At 41.0% G+C, this 15,711-nt stretch overlaps 1 protein-coding gene across 1 annotated transcript in view; it reads left to right on the forward strand.

The window, feature by feature from the left end:
• The window catches only part of TBCE (tubulin folding cofactor E), a 217,405-nt gene that overhangs the window by 108,482 nt on the left and 93,212 nt on the right, over positions 1–15,711 (forward strand). Inside the window, exon 9 of the mRNA XM_040429306.1 lies at positions 13,587–13,682. Within this exon, the coding sequence (XP_040285240.1) occupies positions 13,587–13,682 (96 nt within the window). The remainder of the gene's footprint in view (positions 1–13,586; positions 13,683–15,711) is intronic.

Here is a 15,711-nt window from a genome sequence, read left to right on the forward strand (position 1 = left end):
GCATGGGTATATGTAAAAAGACACCCCAAAACACATTCCTCAACTTCTCCTGAATACAGAGATACCAGATGTGTGACACTTTTTTGCAGCCTAGGTGGGCAAAGGGGCCCATATTCCAAAGAGCACCTTTCGGATTTCACTCGTCATTTTTTACAGAATTTGATTTCAAACTCCTTACCACACATTTGGGCCCCTAGAATGCCAGGGCAGTATAACTACCCCACAAGTGACCCCATTTTGGAAAGAAGAGACCCCAAGGTATTCGCTGATGGGCATAGTGAGTTCATAGAACTTTTTATTTTTTGTCACAAGTTAGTGGAATATGAGACTTTGTAAGAAAAAAAAAAAAAAATCATCATTTTCCGCTAACTTGTGACAAAAAATAAAAAGTTCTATGAACTCACTATGCCCATCAGCGAATACCGTAGGGTGTGTACTTTCCGAAATGGGGTCATTTGTGGGGTATTTGTACTGTCTGGGCATTGTAGAACCTCAGGAAACATGACAGGTGCTCAGAAAGTCAGAGCTGCTTCAAAAAGCGGAAATTCACATTTTTGTACCATAGTTTGTAAACGCTATAACTTTTACCCAAACCATTTTTTTTTTTTACCCAAACATTTTTTTTTTATCAAAGACATGTAGAACTATAAATTTAGAGCAAAATTTCTATATGGATGTAGTTTTTTTTTGCAAAATTTTACAACTGAAAGTGAAAAATGTCATTTTTTTGCAAAAAAAACGTTAAATTTCGATTAATAACAAAAAAAGTAAAAATGTCAGCAGCAATGAAATACCACCAAATGAAAGCTCTATTAGTGAGAAGAAAAGGAGGTAAAATTCATTTGGGTGGTAAGTTGCATGACCGAGCAATAAACGGTGAAAGTAGTGTAGGTCAGAAGTGTAAAAAGTGGCCTGGTCTTTCAGGCTGGGTTCACACTTGAGCGTTTTACAGCGCGTTCAAACGCGCTGTAAAACGCTCAACACATGAAAACCAATGCTTCCCTATGGCCCTGGTTCTCACTTGAGCGTTTTACAGCGCTGAAAAACGCGCTGTAAAACGCCCTACGCTCAAACAAGTACTTGAGCTTCTTTGGGGCGTTTTGACGCGCGTTTGTGGCCATAGGACATTGCAGTCAATCACACAAACGCGCGTCAAACGCGCGTTTACTATTGCAAAAAACGCTCGTCAAAAACGCGCGTCAAAAACGCATATCAAAGACGCTCAGGTCTGAACCCAGCCTTAGGGTGTTTAAGCACTGGGGGCTGAGGTGGTTAATGACCTATCCTGCGGGTAGACCATCAGTATGAAAGTCCTGGAGAACCTCTTCATGGTAAGAGCTTGAGGGTTGCCACCATTTGTTTACAGTGCTACTGGAGGGATTAATTCCATTTTCAGATGCCAGTGTTTTCACCTGCCTTCCAGAAGCTCTGTTGATGTATTCATTTCCACAGACAAGTCTCTACTGCTCACTCGAGCCCTCTCCTTCCATCTGGCACAGACAGCACAATTGCTCAGGGCCCTTCCTGCTCTGTGTCTCTGCCCATTAGCTGCCTTGCGGTTTTTGGGTAGGAGCCAGCACATGTCCTTCTTGTGGCTCACTAGGTTGCTGCTTAGCTCACAGCACTCCCATCACCGGCCATTACTACAGCGTTTGGTTTCCTTCTTTCTAGGACCTGAGAGGCGGGGACTGATCCTTCTATACTTTCTTTTATTTTGTTTGCTTCAGACTCCTCCCCCTTTTCAGCGCACACATTTTTTGTGCTGTTGCCTAGCTCCACCCCTTTTATCTCTCAGCTGCTTCTCCTGAATCTGGCCACTTCCCAGCACAGTTGCTTAATTTTTTGGGAACGTGATCTGTGGCAGACTGGGCAAGATCCTACTGTACCTCCACAGGATACGGGGGCCCTGTAATGTAACATAACCAGAATACCCCTTTAAGATAAAATCCATTGTTTTGCATTTCATTCTAGTTTTTCTCCTATTACCTTTTTCCACATTGGGTCCTTCTTTTCTGGGTTCTTACATGTTATTTTAGATCTGTTATTCTTTTCCTACTGCTCTTGTACAAAGAGTTTTAGCTTAGTTCTTGTAGAAGGGTATAGCTGGTCAAAGCAGCTAACACTTTTTTACTTGGTGTCCATTTCAAAGATTTTTATTGTTTTCCAATAAAGCAACAACAAACAAACATCGGTTTCAAATCATTGCATCTACTGAGTATTCCAGAGTACATGAATGGTACATTGCTGAGTGGGGTTGCATTGATGTCTGTATTCCAATATCAGTTAGAAATATACCAAATCAAACTGGGACAGTGGAGAAAAGTGACCCATGATGTAGGTTCTGTTAGACTAGCCAATATAAGCTAAACAGAAACACAAGTAAACACATTAACATGTCCAGGTGAAAAAATATCAGTACTTTACTGAAATAGAGCACCAGCGATTTTTATTTATGTACTTTTACAGTTGTAATATTTAAGGGGATTTGTATATTTTATGTTCAGTGACTTTTTTCAAGAACTATTGTTTTTATATAAAATAATGAGATTTAATCTTTTTCCATGTACTTACATTTCATTTGACTTTTTTTTTTGTTCCATAACAGAACTTTTACATTTTATTCTTTCCTTATAATGTACTTCAAGCACCTTCTATCATAGTGGATTCTATCATTGAGAGCTGCACAGGCTCGGATGCAGCAATGTAACACCAAACCAAAATATTTACATGACCATGAAATGCTGTATTTCATGGGTCAGATTTATCAAAACTGATGAAAAGGAAAACTGGATTAAAAAACTTCCAAAGGAACTCAGAAAGATGGTTTTCCTTGTCTGCACAGTGGTGGAGATTTCCTAAACTGCAATGATACAGTCATGAGAAAAACAGAATACACATAGTAACATACAGTAATAACATAGTTTATAAGGCTGGAAAAAGACATTTGTCCATCTACTGTAGTTCGGCCTGTTATCTTGCAAGTTAATCCAGAAGAAGGCAAAAAAAAAAACTGTGAGGTAGAAGCCAATTTTCCTCACTTTGGGGGGGGATCCTTCCCGACTCCAATCAGGCAAACAGAATAACTGTGAATCAATGACTCCTCTCTAGTAGCTATAGCCTGTAATAATATTACACTCCAGAAATTCATCCAAGCCCCTCTTGAACTTTTTGTGAAATCACCACCTCCTCAGGCAGAGAGTTCCATTGTCTCACTGCTCTTAACGGAAAGAATCCTTTTCTGTTTGTGTACAAAACTTCTTTCCTCTAGACGCAGAGTATGTCCCCTTGTCACAGTCAGTGTTCCCTCTAAGCCTTGGCAGCTGCTGAGCGGGGTCGGCTCAGAGCTGTGCACAGCGCCATCAAAGGTGGGCGATAGGAAAACCTAAGATAATTGTCACTTCAAAGAGCATACAAACCACTGCGCCATCCCGTACAATACAGTATAACCCCTGCACCATCCCGTACAATATACAGTATAGTCCTCTCTGTGATCACTGGACATTGCTCTCCATATAAAAACCATACAGGGAAAAAAAATCTTTGATCCAGAGAACTTACATAGAAAAACTAATAACCAAGAGCCTAAAACAAAACCCAGTTTCTGACCCTTATGTTAAAACATAACTTTCATTTGATTGCTTCAATACCTAAACACCTAAATATTTTTTTATTTTTTTTAAAAAGCTGCTGTTTCTCTAGATGACCTTATGTTTATGGTAGTGGTAATAGAGTCTCAAGGGTCTATAAAAGCAGCTACACTATTTTTTACAAACCATTGAGACTCTATTAACACTACTATCAACATAAGGTCATCTAGAGAAACAGTAGGTTTTTCTTTTTTTTCTTTCTCTTTAGGTGTTAAAACATAACTTTAATTAGATTGCTCTAACACCTAAATGGGGAAAAAAAGAATTTTAAAAACCTGCTTTTTCTCTAGATGACCTTATGTTAATAGTAGTGTTAATAGAGTCTCAAAGGTCTGTAAAAATAGTGTAGCTGCTTTTATAGACCCTTGAGACTCTATTACCACTACCATAAACATAAGGTCATCTAGAGAAACAGCAGCTTTTTAAAATTATTTTTTTCCTTTAGGTATTAAAGCAATCAAATGAAAGTTATGTTTTAACATAAGGGTCAGAACAGAACCGCACACAAAATGTCTCCTGCGGAGTGAAGAAAGACCTTGCTAAGTGCTAACCTGACACTGGCTAGGACATCTAACTTATACATCTTCTTGTATATAGTGATATGGAGCATGCTGGTATAACCTGGGTATCTTCTGTATATAATTATATACGTACAGCTGGTATAAGATATACATCTTCTTGTATACAGTGATATGGAACATGCTGGTATAACCCAGGCATCTCCTGTTGTATATAAAAAATGGTATATCACCCGTGGGTGATGTGAGACAAAAAGCGCTTTTTGTCTCGCATCACCCATGGGTGATATACCATTTTATATATACTTTCCTAAGGAGAACAATAGCTCCTTGATAGACAGCAAGCAGCGGGATCTTCCTATTAAGGTAGATTTACACATCCAAACAATAGGAGCGCAGGGGGGACCTTTTACTTCCTGTTTTATATAGTTATATATGTTACTTTTCCCCCCATTTTCCTTGGCTGAGACAAGCAACATTGCCAATGCAAAACCTGAAGGGAATGCAATGCTGTTCCAGAGAGACTCACTTTAGCCTCTCTAAGATGGCGGCACCAACCAGCATTCCCTTGTTTTGCATTGGCGAGTCTGCTGTGATAAAACCTCCCATACAGTACATGCTGTTTTCATTGCTTTCACAGACACAGCTCCTGCTGCCCACATGAAGGACTTATCACTATCAGGCTAGGCCAGAGACGCATTGTCTTCACTCACTCTAGCCTATAGGATTAAAAATAACTAAGATTGTTGTGTTCTCCCCTACTACTGACATTCTACCGTCATTGATTGCTGAGCTGGTCTCTCCTGGTATTTCTAGAGTGTGAACTCGTAACAAGAAGTGGAGAACAGCGGGGGACAATAGTGGCACTAGTAGACTACTAGTGCCACTATTGTCCCCTGCTGTTCTCCACTTCTTGTCACGAGTTCACACTCTAGAAATACCAGGACAGACCAGCTCAGCAATCAATGACGGTTTCTAGGATTTTACTTATTGTAGGTAGCCCATAAGAGAAACTCACTCTCACTGTGTGCCTCTGGCCTGGCTCTAAGATGGCGGTGCCGCCGCCACTATCGCACCTTACTGCCTGCTGCTGCTGCTCAGTCCTCCTCTTCCTGCAAAAAGGAGGAGGAGGCAGAAGTCGCACGTGGTAGCTGGTAGGCGGCGCCCCGCTGTGCTGAGCCGCACAAGACTACGAGGAGGACGTCGGCGCCGTCACGCAGATGAGTCTGACGACAAGTGCTGGCATTTTACCAGCAGTGTTAGCGAACTTAGCGGCACGCTGTAGGCTGAGTGAGCGGGCATTATAAAATTGTGAGCGGGGCCACAATAATTGCTGCGCGGCCGCCCACCCGCGCAGCTTAGAGGGAACACTGGTCACAGTCCTGGGGACAAATAGATGATGGGAGAGATTTCTGTACTGACCCCTGATATATTTATACATAGTTATTAGATCTCCCCTTAGTTGTCTCTTCTCTAAAGTGAATAACCCTAATTCTGATAATCTTTCTGGGTACTGTAGTCCTCCCCCATTCCAGTTATTATTTTAGTTGCCCTCCTCTGTACCCTCTCCAGCTCTGCTATGTCTGCCTTGTTCACAGGAGCCCAGAACTGTACACAGTACTCCATGTGTGGTCTGACTAGTGATTTGTAAAGTGGCAGGACTATGTTCTTATCACAGACATCTATGCCCCTTTTGATGCAACCCATTATCTTATTGGCCTTGGCAGCAGCTGCCTGACACTGGTTTCTACAGCTTAGTTTGCTGTCCACTAAAATTTCTAGGTCCTTTTCCATGTCAGTGTAAGGAGAATAGAGCCCAATACTGACCCCTGTGGTACCCCACTAGTGACAGTGACCCAATCTGTACCAATAATAACCACCCTCTGTTTTCTATTACTGAGCCAGTTACTTACCCACATACAGACATTTTCTCCCAGTCCATACATTCTCATTTTATATACTAACCTTTTAAGTGGCACAGTGTCAAATGCTTTGGAGAAGTCCAGATATACGACTTCCATTGATTCACCGCTGTCAAGTCTAGAACTGACCTCCTTATAGAAGCTGATTAAATTAGTTTGAAATTACCGATCCCTCATGAAGCCATGCTGATATGGCGTTATTTGCTTATTTTCATTGAGGTACTCCAAGATAGCATCTCTTAGAAAACCTTCAAACCCACGACAGATGTTAAACTTAGGCTACTTTCACACTTGCGTTTGGTCCGGATCCGTCATGGATCTGCATAGACGGATCCGTTCAGATAATACAAATGTCTGCATCCGTTCAGAACGGATCCGTTTGTATGATCTTTAACATAGCCAAAACGGATCCTTCTTGAATACCATTGAAAGTCAATGGAGGAAGGATTTGTTTTCTATTGTGCCAGATTGTGTCATAGAAAACTGATCCGTACCCATTGACTTACATTGTGTGTCAAAATGGATTCGTTTGGCTCAGTTTCATCAGATGGACACCAAACGCTGCAAGCATCGTTTTGGTGTCTGCCTCCAAAGCAGAATCGGAACAGAGGCAAACTGATGCATTCTGAGCGGATCCTTTTCCGTTCAGAATGCATTAGGGCAAAACTGATCCGTTTTGGACCGCTCGTGAGAGCCCTGAACAGATCTCGCAAACGGAAAGCCAAAACGCCAGTGTTAAAGTAGCCTTAGTGGCCTTTAGTTTCCGGGCTCTGTTTTTGGACCCTTTTTGAATATTGGCACCTCGTTTACTATGCGCCAATCCTGTGGGACATTCCCTGTCAGTATAGAGTCCGCAAATATCAGAAATAAGGGACTGGCTATGACATTACTTAATTCCCTTAGGATACGGGGGTGTATGCCATCTGGTCCCATTTGTCTAGTTTAATTTTTTTAAGACGCCGATGTACTTCCTGGGTCAGGTCTATTGGTTAATACTAAGTCCAGTATGGCCGTCCCTCTAGTCAGATCCTGAACCTGTTGGGAAAGGTTATTGTCTTTGGTTATTGCCAACAACCTGTTTCCTTTATGAGATCTACAGGTTTCAGTTTCCCAGTCTATATCTGGGTAGTTGAAGTCCCCCATTGAGTCTCCCCTGAGGAAGCTGACGCAAAACACTTGTCGGGGTGGTTCTATTTTGGTGGTGCCGATCTCTGTCTGTATTATATTGCCTTATATTGCTTTATATACACTTTTTTGTTTATGGATAATGGTTTGGGGAATGCCATATGGTTTTTGCCTTTTGTGCATATTTTCCCTTATTAGACTTTGTATATGTTCCTACAGGCGACCCTTAACAGCCCCTTTGTTGCTTGTGGTGTGTCAATGCAATTGTTTTTATGCTGAGTTTTATGGACTAATATAGATACTCTGATATGTTTCTATATGTGTTGCAGTGTGTTTTGCTATTAATATAGGCGTTTCTAATGACCAGGACACTAGGCCAACTTTCCTTGATGAGACACCGATGGTGAAACAAGTGCTACAACATGAAAGATGCTTGCAGGGTTAAGCTAACAGAATAGAGACACAGACTGTACTGTGTAGAGAAGAGAGAAATGTAGCCACCGAGAACACGTGAGAGGGCACGTACGGTCGCCAGGAAAACATCCAGAGATGTCAGTATTAGTTCAGCTATGTAGAGTACCGGTATATCCAAAAATGCAACAATGCATTGGATACCACAGCTAAAGAACGAGAAACCACAGTAGTGCTGAATAGTGAGAGTGGCAGTGAGGTAGCCTGATGTACAAGAGCCGCTGAGAGTAGCTGCCAGATACACATCGGAACTGCCTAGACTGTTCAAACCTAACGGTGAACAAGAGAATATGCACCTTGCCAGAGACAGTTACATAAGGTCATAGAAATAAGATACAGCAACAATGTAGTAAATCCACCTGTAGACTGGGAGAGTTTGGTTGCCTTAGGAGTGTTTAGTCTGGACAGATACCACAACCAGGGATAGTGCAAGTACTTCGCCTATGGAGAGGTATTATGCGGAAACACATTGCAAAAAAAACTGAAGCGGGGAAAAAGAACGGTCAGATACAAGATATGGGTTTAGAGCAGGTACTCCCGCAATAGAAGGGGTAATACGCTTGCCAGTTGCCTGGGGATCATAGTAGACTAGACAGATTCTGTATCTAGGGAGAATGCAATTACTCCCCATGTTGAAGGGGGGGAAAAAACGGTAGGTTGTTGCGTCTTAGCAAAGAGTCAGCTAACAGTGGTGTCTACAAGTGACAGAACAATCGTTTCACCTGGTAAGGGGGAAAACACTGATGCAGTTATGGCATCAATTGTTAGTGCCTATACCCCACCTGTGACACAGAAAAAAGTAGGTTTTGCCAATTACAGTGGCTACTAAGAGTGTACATCCAAAGTAAGAAGTACATCAGAAAAGCTACAGTATCCAGTGTAATCGCAGATACTTAGTCTGTTGAAGGGATGCGGATGACCAGTGCCATCAGAAATGAGTGTGGGCTTGTCAACTACAGCATCATTTGTCAGTGCAGATACTTCAGCTGTTGAAGAGGTCATGTAGTAGTAGCTGCAGCATCCATTGATAGTATAAAGTACTCCACCTGTTGAAAGTGGTTAATGTGGCAATAGACACAGCATTAGGTATTAGCGCAAATAATCTACCTGTTGAAGAAAAACTGTTACAACATCCAGTGCTAGTGCAAATACTCGATAGACAAGAGACTAAAAGCCGCCCTCTAGATTAGTTTGAAAGGGCAAGAGATGGATTTTGGTGTCAGAGAGTCCCATAAGGGGATGACAAAATATATAGATGCTAAAAAATTCATTTCCCGTTCGAAGCACAGGGGGAAAACCCCTCCTCTGAGCGGAGGCCCTGGGCTTTAGGCCTAGGCTAAAAGAGAAGCCCAGGACTAAATTAATAGCAATGTCTGTGGCCCCTCACTTACATTCAGCTCAGTTGAAATTTAAAAGGCCATCTATAAGCCGGGGCTCCGATTAGCTGTTGTGGGCCAACCGGAAAAAACATCCAGCCGGGACGGGTGGCGCAGGAGCAGCTTGCATTGAGGGCCAACCAGAAGAGATTTATGACAAGTATGGGTGGCACAGGCAAGGAGGATTGGCTGCTGCTTGCAAGAAGGACCAGGCTCTGCATGTAGGGAGGTAAGGGGCAGTGGGGTTTTTGGTAATACCGCAGTCCCCATGTACTTACCCCGCCTTCATCCCCTTCTCTGGAATGGAGATGTTTGGCTATAATCTACAGTGCCAATTTTGCTGAAAACTAAATATAGCATGTTGGCACAAAGACCTCATCCAGCTGTTAATCATGTTGGTTGAGGGATAATTATTTAGGCTTGTTTTGCAGCCACAGGACCTATGCCCTTTGGTATACAGAGGAGTTCCTGTTCAATTCAATGACTGCAAAGTATTCTAGAGTCAAATGTGAGGCCTTCTATCCAACATCTATAGCTTGGCTGAAACTGGGTCATGCAACAGGTTAGGCTACTTTCACACTCGCGTTTTGTGCAGATCCGTCTTGTATCTGCACAGATGGATCTGCACGAATAAGACGGATCCGTCTTGACTTACATTGAAAGTCAAGGGGGGACGGATCAGTTTTCAATTACACCATATTGTGTCAGTGAAAAACGGATCCGTCCCCATTTACTTACATTGTAAGTCTAGACGGATCCGTTAGGCTCCGCACTAGTCAGATGGTCACAAAAACGCTGCAAGCTGCGTTTTAGTGACTGTCTAAAAAATGCAACGGAGATCAAATGCAACCAAATTGATGCATTCTGAGCTGATCCTTATCCATTCAGAATGCATTGGGGCTTAACTGATTAGTTTTGGGCCGCTTGTGAGAGCCCTGAAACGGATCTCACAAGCGGACCCAGAAACGCCATTCAAAAGAATGGATGAAAAAGAAAAGAATCAAGGTATTGCAATGGCCCAGCCAAAGTCCAGACCCAAATCACATTGAAATGCTGTGGTGGGACCAGTTGATTGTACAAGCTATTGATTTATGGGGTGTGCTTACTTTTTCAAACATGGCTTTTCCATTCTGTTATGTGTTGTTGTCTATCTGAGGTTGTATTTACCTAATTTTCAACCCTAGAATTCAAAGAGGATGTAGTTTTTTTTTTGTGACTGTATGTGTGTGAGAATTGTGGCTTGATTTATGCCCATCAAACTGCTATAAGTGCCTTATGCCAAATTTATTTTGTTTAGATACTTTTTGAGCTCACCTCACCATTTTCAAATGGATCTAGGAAAAAGGCGTAAGAAAAAGAAGTGTTTTTAAAATGTATAGCAAGATAAACCAAAGCTATCACAAAGTGTGAACCACTATGATAAATTGTGCACATCTTCCGAATGGTTAAATTATAACCTATATATCCTACATTGATTCTGAAGTTCTTGCTGTGTACCTTCAGTACTGCCTTATGTTCTGTCTGGACAATAGCTTTCCATATGGCATGTAGATCTCATTTGTATGGTATTTTCTAAAAGTAGACTTTTGTACTTTGGCATTAACAGTGGTCATTCTAGGGGCTTCTTAAAGGGGTTCTCTGGGAATTAAGAAAATGAAAATACTTAAATATGACTTCATTATAAATATATTCCCAAATACCTTACATTAGTTATAATGGCTTGTTTTGACTAGGGAGCAATCATTAGGAGAAATAAAATGGCCACCGTCCTATTAATACATACAAAACCTGTCCTAATCGCACAGCAGGACAAGTTACTTCACAACACTGAGGTAAAGAGCTGCCTCATCCTCCTCATTACTTGTCAGGGATTATGATCCCAAATACAGATGATAAGCTCTTTAGCTGAATCTCTGTAGGAATGGAGTTCATGAGCAGATGTGGCTAATAAGCAGCAGCACTTTGTGTGCAGTCTCCATTACCACAGTCTGTCCTCTCTTTACTTCATGTCTCCTGATGTCTCAACTCCATTCCCACAAAGATTCAGCTAAATATCATATTAAACTGTAGTCAGGATCATAATCCCTGACAGTCAGATTAGAGAGAAGGATGAGGCAGCTCTTTCTTTCAGTGTTGTGAAGTAACTTGTCCTGCTGTGTGATTAGGACAGATTTTGTTTGTACGAACAGGGCGGTGGCCATTTTATTTCTCCTAATCATTGCTCCCTAGACAAAACGAGCCATTATAACTAATGAAAGGTATTTGGGAATATATTTATAATGAAGTAATATTAGTGTATTTTCATTTTCTTAATTCCTGGAGAACCCTTTAAAGACTTTAAGTATCTAGCATTTTGCCCTCTAGCTGTAGTTTGAACACTGTACAATATTCTTGGAAAAAAGTGGGGACCCAACAGAACTGTGTAAATAGAGCTTTAAACAATCAGTTCTAGACTGCCATTTACATCCCTTGATGACAAACACATTCTCGGTTTGTTTGTTTGTTTGTTTGTTTGTTTTTAAATGCATGTTTGAAATCCATAACTTTTTTCCATTCAGTTATGTAAATAATTTTTGCTAATTTTTGGGTGATGCATAGGGCTACATTTTTATATTCTTTTTATGTTATAATGTTTTTCTGTTTATATTTTATATCTGGGAAAATGTAAGATAAAAATACCAAGCAGGTTTCCAGCTCTTGTAGCTGCACGATTAGCGTTTAGGAACATCCTTACAGAGTTAGGGTAGTTTCACACTTGCGTCAAAGTTTTCCGGTATTGAGTTCCATCCTAGGGGCTCAATACCGGAAAAAAACTGATCCGTTTTATCTAATGCATTCTGAATGGAAAGCAATCCGTTCAGGGTGCATCAGGATGTCTTCAGTTCAGTCCTTTTACGGTATTTGGATGGAGAAAAAACTGCAGCATGCTGTGTTTTTCTCTCCGGCCAAAAATCCTGAACACTTGCCGGAATGCCCGATCCAGCATTTTTCTCCATTGAAATGTATTATTGCCGGATACGGCATTAAAATTGGCGCATTGACGGATATGGACTTCCGGTCTGCGCATGTGCAGACCTTTAAAAATGTAAAGATAAATACCGGATCCGTTTTTCCGGATGACACCGGTGAGACGGATCCGGTATTGCAATGTATTTGTGAGACGGATCCGCATCTGGATCCTTCTACAAATGGTTTCCGTTTGCATACAGATTAACGGATCCGGCAGGCAGTTCCGGTGACAGAAGTGCCTGCCAGAATCCAGCAACGCAAGTGTGAAAGTACCCTTAAAGAGGATCTCTGGGAACTATTTAAAATGGCCACAAGCAACTTGTCCTAGAATATGAACTGGTCTGACTGAGTCCACTTGCCGAGCTGCCTAGGGGTGTGAGGGGGTGGTGCGATACTACACACTACATTTTAGCACTTTCATATACTACTCATTGGTGAGTGTTCCTGTCAGGCTGCTCAGCCATGATATGCCAGATATGCCATCTGTTGTAGAACTGTGTAGCCCCCTCACCCCCCTAGGCAGTTCTGCAAGTGGAGTCTTGTCTGCTAACATTCTAGAACAGGTTGCTTGCAGCTATTTTAAATGCTGTAAATTGTATAAACGGCTGCTTAGAAATGCAGATCAAGTCCATTTACTTGAATGGATTTAGTAGCTTCTAGACCAGGGATGCTCAACCTGCGGCCCTCCAGCTGTTGTAAAACTACAACTCCCACCATGCCCTTCTGTAGGCTGATAGCTGTAGGCTGTCCGCGAATGATAGGAGTTGTAGTTTTGCAACAGCTGGAGGGCCGCAGGTTGAGCATGCCTGTTTTAGACCATGTGACTTATGTACAGTGATGTCACTGACCTAGGTTGAGGCCTCTTCAAACAGCTGATCAGCGGGGTGCTGGCAGGCAGACCCCCACCGATCAGATATTCATGACCTATCCTGAGGATAGTCCATTAGTATAAAAATCCTAGAGAACTGCTTTAACAGATGCTGATGTTATGCATGGTTCGTAACTTTATAGCAACTTGTATTACTTTTTTGGTAAGAAAAAAATAATTTACAAGTGAAGGTTTTGTTCGCTTGTCCATTTTTTCAGGCACCAGTGATCTTTGATGACTAAAATACCATAATATCCTGTACCATTCTTTCCTGTAAAATGAAAAAGAAAGAATATAAAATTTCATGGACCCATCATTCAGTAGGTTCCGACATGGCAGGATTCATTAGCATCTGTTACTCAAAGGATCTGTCATAACCATGAAAGCTACGCTAATGACAAAATGCATAACACATAACACAGGAATCACACATGCATTTTTGTGGCAGTTGTTTCAGTCAAACACTGATTCAAAAAGAAGAGAATTTATGAAGGAAAAACTTTCTCTTTTTGTATTTGCTGCTGTATGTGGCTTAAAAGCACCAAAAACAGCATGTGTGACTCCAGTCTTTCACTTCTTTTGTCATTAGTGATGTAGATGCAACCAGCTGATTTGGGTGCTTACAGTTTAACAATGTTTGTCTCTTGTAGGCCTTTGAATTGTCTTCAGTCTCTGACACTACTTGATATTTCAAACAATCACATTATAGATGGAAACCAACTTCATGCAATTTCAGATTTACCAAGGTAATATTTAACATTCATGAAGGTAACAAAAACGTTGACTAAAAACCTGGAACAGTGAGCTGAAACAAACTTTTAAAGCGACATTGGTAGATGAGGGCAGTGAGGTTGCTTAGGGAGGACCTTTTACCACTCCTGACCTGCTTGTTTTAATGGCTTCGTGCATTCCCCATGTAATAACAATTCTGGAGCATCTATTCTTATGTCTGTATGTTGTGCCATTCCTGTATTATTTCTACTAGAAGTTATGAATGAATTGCTATTAGCCTTCAGTAAGGGTACAGAGGGGTGGTAACAAGTTGGGGGGTGTCCCTGCACAGTCTGAAAATGGCAGCACTGATTGGATAGAGTCAGACTGTGCTCCAGAATTGTTATTACATGGGGAATGTGTGTAGCTATTAAAACAGACATGTCAGGAGTGGTGGAAGGTCCTCTTTAAGTGGGAATGACTATAAGCGACATACAGGTGTCATTTGATAGTTTTGTTTTTTGTCAGTTGTATGTATGTGCTTATTTAACCCCTTCAGGATCCTGCCATTTTTCACCTTAAGGATTTTCAATTTTCAAAATTTCAATTTCTCTGCTTTTAAAACAGAGTGATACCTCCTAAAATAGTTATTATTTTACATTTCTTATATTTCTACTTTGTTTGGATCATTTTGTAAATGACATTTTCTTTTTTTGGGACATTAGAAGGCTTAGAAGTTTAGAATCAAATCTTAAATTTTTTTTAAGAAAATTTCCAAAACCCAATTTTTAAGGACCAGTTGAGGTCTGAAGTCACTTTGTGGGGCTTACATAATAGAAAACACCCATAAATGGCCCCATTTTACAAAACTACACCCCTCAAGGTATTTAAAGAGAACCTGTCATGTGGATATTTGATTATAATCTAACTAATTATATACAATCATTAACTTCTAAAAAGTGTATTCACTTACTAGTGTGACAGATGGTTACCTCATAATATACACACAAAGATGGCGCATGCTAATGAGCTGATTGGAGTCCAGCGTGTTGTCATTGAGTCCAGCGTATATTTAATTCAGAGCTATAGCCACTCCCCTGCCCACCTGCTGCTGATTCATATGGAAAATAACTGTCAATCAGCAGCAGGTAGGTGGGGAGAGTCAGGAGCTCATGAATATTCAGGACTCATCATTATGAGCTGGAGCTTTTCAATACAAGATATTGGCAGATTGACTGGGCCAATTAAAGAAAGTGACCCAGCATTTTGCTAAGAGAATCAGTCACTTATTTATGTTGCCTTTAGTTAGGACACCATAAAACTGGTGACAGGTTCCCTTTAATACTGATTTTATAAATTTTGATAACCCTTTAGGTATTCCACAAGAATTGAAGGAAAATGTAGATGAAATTTCAGAATTTCACTTTTTTGGCAGATTTTCCATTTTAATCCATTTTTTGTTCTGCTAACAAAGCAAGGGTTAACAGCCAAACAAAACGAAATATTTATTACCCTGATTCTGTAGTTTACAGAAACACCCCAAATGGTTTTTGGAGGGCAGATTTCACTGGGATAATTTTAAGTTGCCATGTCACATTTGAAGACCCCCTGATGCACCCGTAGAGTAGAAACTCCAAAAAAGGGACCCCATTTTGTAAACTACGGGACAAGGTGGCAGTTTTGTTAGTACTATTTTAGGGTACATATGATTTTTGGTTGCTCTATATTACACTTTTTGTGAGGCAAGGTGACAAAAATAGCTGTTTTGGCAGTGTTTTGGTTTTTTACAATATTCATCTGACAGGTTAGATCATGTGCTATGTTTAGGTTTAGGTTTTAGAGGAGGACAATAAGAAAAAATATTTTTCATTAGACCTCAGGTCAGACCAGCGATCAGACCTCAGATCACAGCTCCAATCAGATCCCCAATGTTAATAAGACCCCAATAAGACCTCAGATCAGACCCACAATCAGACCTCAGCTCACACCCAAAAGTGAATTACCCACAATCAGACCTCAGCTATGATCCCCAATATAAATAAGACCCCATTCAGACCTCAAATC

Source organism: Bufo bufo, chromosome 4 (genome assembly GCF_905171765.1).
Source record: "Bufo bufo chromosome 4, aBufBuf1.1, whole genome shotgun sequence".
NCBI classification, from domain to species: domain Eukaryota; kingdom Metazoa; phylum Chordata; class Amphibia; order Anura; family Bufonidae; genus Bufo; species Bufo bufo.